Source organism: Danio aesculapii, chromosome 12 (assembly GCF_903798145.1).
Source record: "Danio aesculapii chromosome 12, fDanAes4.1, whole genome shotgun sequence".
Classification (NCBI taxonomy): domain Eukaryota; kingdom Metazoa; phylum Chordata; class Actinopteri; order Cypriniformes; family Danionidae; genus Danio; species Danio aesculapii.
The window spans coordinates 40,177,862-40,182,861 of record NC_079446.1 but is presented as its reverse complement, the minus strand read 5'-3'; the positions used below and the strand labels follow the sequence as shown (position 1 = coordinate 40,182,861).

Here is a 5,000-nt window from a genome sequence, read left to right as displayed (position 1 = left end):
ATAGATCATTGAAACAGATTAGACCATTAGCATCTCTCGCTCTCAGAAATTTTTTTTTTTTTTCCTAATTAAAGCTTGACTGTTCTGTAGTTGTATCATGTATTAAGACCAACAACAAATGAAAAGTTATGTTCCAGGCTGATATGGCTAGGAACTACACTCTCATTCTGGTGTATTAATAAGGAACTTTGCTCCACTACCACAGCAGTAGGCACAATAAATAAATGTAAATGTAAACAGTTTTAATCATCAAGAAACCTGTCATTTTAATTGATTAATTACAATTAAAGACAGATCTTCAGTCCAGAGTCTTCAAGGAACAATTTTAGCTTAGCTTAGCATAGATCATTGAATCGGATCAGACCATTAGCTTCTCTCTCTCTCACTCTCTCACAAAAAAAACCTCTTTAAAAGCTTGACTATTCTGTAGATACATCATGCATTAAGACTGACCAAAAATTAAAAGTTATATTCTAGGCTGATATGGCTATGAACTACACTCTCATTTTGGTGTAATCTCCAGTACCATGCCTGCAGCAGGCACAATGAATAAACGTAAATGTAAACAGTTTTAATCATCCAGAAAATTCTAATTATGATTGATTTATTATAATTAAAGACAGAGCCACAGTCCAGAATTTGGTAGGAGCACTTTTAGCTTAGCTTAGCACAGATCATTGAATCGGATTAGACCATTAGCATCTATTTTCTAGGCTGATATGACTAGGAACTACACTCTTATTTGGCTTAATTATCAAGGAACTATAATAATCAAGAAAACTGTAATTATACTTGATTATATTGATTAAATACAGCAAATTTAGAAGACAAAGCCACAATTTGTTCAGTAAACCCCAATTTAACTAAATTAAAGTGATAGTTCACCGAAAAATGTTCTGTCATCATTTACTCACCCTTTACTTATTACAAAACTTTTTAATTTTCTTTCTTCTCTTTAACACAAAAAAGATATTTCGAAAAATGTTGGAAGCCTGTAACCACTGACTTCCATAGTATTTGTTTTGTTTTCTACTATGGAAGTCAATGGTTACAGGTTTTCAACTTTCTTCAGAATATCTTCTTTTGTGTTTAACAGAAGAAAAAAATAATATTTGGAGCCACTTGAGATTTTCAATATTGGGTGAACTATCCTTTTAAGACATTTTGTACTATTTTATTCCCAGCCTGCTGCCCTAAACACATACCAAACCATGACTTTAATATACAACACAATATTATATTACATTAGAACGAATACCAAACTCACCTTAGATGATAACCAACTCCACACTTGGTCTTCAGGTACAAAGAAGAGCCAACACACTTGAGCTGTCCTTGCGAGATGACAGCTTTACGATCTGTGTTACGGAAAACACACAGAGGTGTATGAGAAAAGAGACTGAGAAAATGACTGATGGAAGAGAAAAATGAGAGAAGCACCTGCAAGTATATCAGCCTCATCCATATAATGAGTGCTGAGAACAGTAACTCTGCCTGCTCTACGGCTCTTCAGTAAAGACCAAACCTGGTGCCGAGACACTGGGTCCATACCAGCTGTAGGCTCATCCAAAAGAAGGATCTGATTCATAAGTGAAAAAAACATTGAAGTAGGTGGATAAATAAGCAAACGGATCAACAAGTCAGAGGTATAAGCTGTCAGACATTTACCTTGGGGTCTCCGAGAATTGCTATGCCCACAGAGAGCTTTCTCTTCTGGCCTCCACTGAGGTTTTTAGCCTGTGCGTCCATAATCTTCTCCAAATCCAGATCTTTTAGAACTTTCCTCACCTTAAAAAGAGAGATATTTTAGAGCAGAAAAGACAAAAAAATTATGCCTGGAAAATAATTTGTTGAAGTCTTCTCTTAAATAAAATACATTAATAATAATACAAGTACACTACTGTTCAAAGTTTTGGGGTTCAGAAAAATGCATTTAAAAATGCATTTAATTATTAAAAAAAAAAACAAGGAATTTACAAGGATGCATTAAATGGATCAAAAGTTACAATAAACACTTATATTATGCCATATTAAATATATGCTGTTCTTCTGAACATTGTATTTAAAAAAAAATGAAAGAAATAAAAAAGAAATAATATAAAATAATAATAATGATATAATAATACATTTATAACAGTGTTTCAATAAAATAAAAAACTAAATAACTATTTAATAAAATATTAAATAAATAAATAATTTTCTGAGCATCAAAACAATGCATTGAAATGATTTCTGGAATATCATGTAAAAATGAAAAATTACTGAAAGATTTTACATTCTGTAATAAATTGTATATTGTGACATTTTAAACATATGCTGTTCTTCAGAATATTGTATTAAAAAAACTAAAAATAAAAAATAAAATTAGAAATAAATAAATAAATAAATAAAAACAACAACAACAACTATATAACAATGTTTAATAAAATAAAAAAACTAAAATACAATTTAATAAAATATTAAATAAATAAATCAATCAATAAATAAATAAACAAACAAATAAATAAACATTTCATGAGCATCAAAACAACGCACTGGAATGGTTTCTGGAATATTGTGTAAAAATAAAAAATAAAAAATATATTTATGAAATATTTTACATTCGGTCATAAATTGTATATTATGCTATTTAAAATATATGCATTGCAAAATGAAAGAAATAAAAATAAATAAATATAGAAATATATATAGAAAAAAAAAAATAGAAATATTTTACTTTCTTCCATAAATTGTAGAAAGTAGGGAAAAAAAGTTAAATTAAATAATAAATAAATGATTTTTTAAAAATAAATGATTCATTTTAAATAAATAAATAAACAAACAAACAAACAAAATTTTCAACAATTTTCTGAGCATCAAAACAACACATTGGAATGATTTATGGAATATCATTTAAAAATGAAGGAAATCCTGCTTCATCCTTTCAAATATTATTGTTTTTATGGCTTTTTTTTTTTAAATAAATGTAGACTTAATGACCCCAAACTTTTGAATTGAACTGTACTTGTACAAATCAGTAAAACAAATGATAAAAAAATACTTCTTGAACCAAGACTGCAGAGAATAGCGTTTGGTCACTCTATAATGAATAAATCTGAATATGCAGGGTGGATTTATTGTCAAATCAGCTGCATGTAAATGTAGTTATGTTCGCTTCTGCATTTCCCAGACAATGAGTGAACATGCGGTCAGCTGATGTGCTCTCTAGATCCACTAGGAGTTCCTACCTCACCGTCAATATCTGAGGGCAGGATCCCTTTGATGGCGGCAAAGATCCTCAGGTGTTCCTCTACGGTGAGCACATCAAAGATGATGTTGAACTGGGGGCAAATACCAACCAGCTGCTTCATCTCGGCCCCCTCTGCGATCTCTGCCACCGGAGACCCATAGATGGTGGCCGTGCCTTTGAGTAAACATAAGTCATTTCAAGCAAAGTACAGAATCTCAGGAATATGGACAGCTTAAGTGTACAAAAAAATTTTGCATCCGTGCATCACAAATCTGACCTTCGGTAGGGGGGCAAATGCCACACAGGATGTTCATAAGGGTGGATTTTCCTGCTCCACTGTGACCCAGCAGGGCTGTAATTTGACCCTCATAGATGTCAAAAGTCAACCCTTTAGATCCAAAGCAGAAAAAAAGACCAAATAAATCAATGCATCATAGTAAAACTGGATTTTGAAGACCAATCAAATGCATTATGAGATTCTTTAGTTCTGCAAAAGTAAATTATGGTTGCAAATGCCTTTGCATTTAAAGTGATTGGTCACCCAAAAAAATCTAGATTCTGTCTAGATTTACTCATCCTTTAATTTATTTAGTTTTTTTTTTGCTAAAAACCTATAATCATTGACTTCCATAATATGAAAAACAAATATTATGGAAGTCAATGGTTACAGGTTTTTAGCATTCTTCGAAATATCTGCATCAACAGAAGAAATGAATTTATAAAGGCTTGAAACCACTTGAGGCAGAGTTTGTTTTTTTATTTAATGCCGCACCAGCAACTTATGGCTATTTCATGGAAAGATCAATATAGATTAAAACATTACAATGATAAGAACAACATCATATTTCAAGAAGAGATGATACACAAACAAATATATACATAAAAATAAATAAATAAAATGCACAAAAATGTATATTAAAAGTTAAATATATATTTATATTTATATGAAATATTCAATATTTCATAACTTAAAATTCGTCCTGGTGATACCTTTTACAAACATTAAAAGTTCTTTGATTATAAAAAATCTTATGGTCTAATTGTACGTAAACTTTGACATTTTAATAAAATATGTTTCATGATGAGAGCAGCTTGAAAGTAATTACACGTTTGTGGTGCATCATTATTTAATAAACACAGATGAGTCAACCTAGAGTACTTGAGGAGGAGTCAATATTCATTTTTGGGTGAACTATCCCAAACATTTTATCAGCAATGCACAGGAAGCAATCTAGACATAAATTTCTGACCAAAAGGCTGCATATGCTTAGAACATGAAAACAGATTAAAGGTGGGTAGTCTTACCTCTTAAAGCCTCCACTTTAGTATCCTTCTCCCTATAAATTTTTCGGATATTGCAGATCCTAACAGGAGTAAAAATATACAAAGTTAAAGCTTGTGATGGATATTAAATGGTCATTCTTGCTGCACGCCAGCTCACTTCAAAACCCAAATCTACCCAGGCTTTGAAGGATTTTAACACATCATATCTAAAATAAAAACAACTTGGTTCTCTTTCCCAAACTGTTCCCTAAATCACTGCATGAATAAATTTGGTCAAATGTGAACAGTGATTTAAAGAAGATACCCAATAACAGCATTCAGTGTAGAAATACTTCATATACTGAAAACAATATTTTAATTAGGGCTGTACGAAATTGGAAATATCTGACATTTTATTTTTCTCAGATACACATTACGCTACAAATGCAAGTTCAGCAGATGACTTGAATAGCTCTATTTTAAAGATGCTGTATCATACTATGACCAT

At 31.0% G+C, this 5,000-nt stretch overlaps 1 protein-coding gene across 1 annotated transcript in view; it reads right to left on the bottom strand.

Moving 5' to 3' along the window:
- The window catches only part of abca5 (ATP-binding cassette, sub-family A (ABC1), member 5), a 66,763-nt gene that overhangs the window by 32,827 nt on the left and 28,936 nt on the right, over window positions 1–5,000 (bottom strand). Inside the window, exons 11-16 of the mRNA XM_056468878.1 lie at window positions 4,535–4,593; window positions 3,507–3,617; window positions 3,228–3,403; window positions 1,669–1,788; window positions 1,441–1,579; window positions 1,268–1,358 (exon numbers count right to left, since the gene is read on the bottom strand). Of these exons, the coding sequence (XP_056324853.1) occupies window positions 1,268–1,358; window positions 1,441–1,579; window positions 1,669–1,788; window positions 3,228–3,403; window positions 3,507–3,617; window positions 4,535–4,593 (696 nt within the window). The remainder of the gene's footprint in view (window positions 1–1,267; window positions 1,359–1,440; window positions 1,580–1,668; window positions 1,789–3,227; window positions 3,404–3,506; window positions 3,618–4,534; window positions 4,594–5,000) is intronic.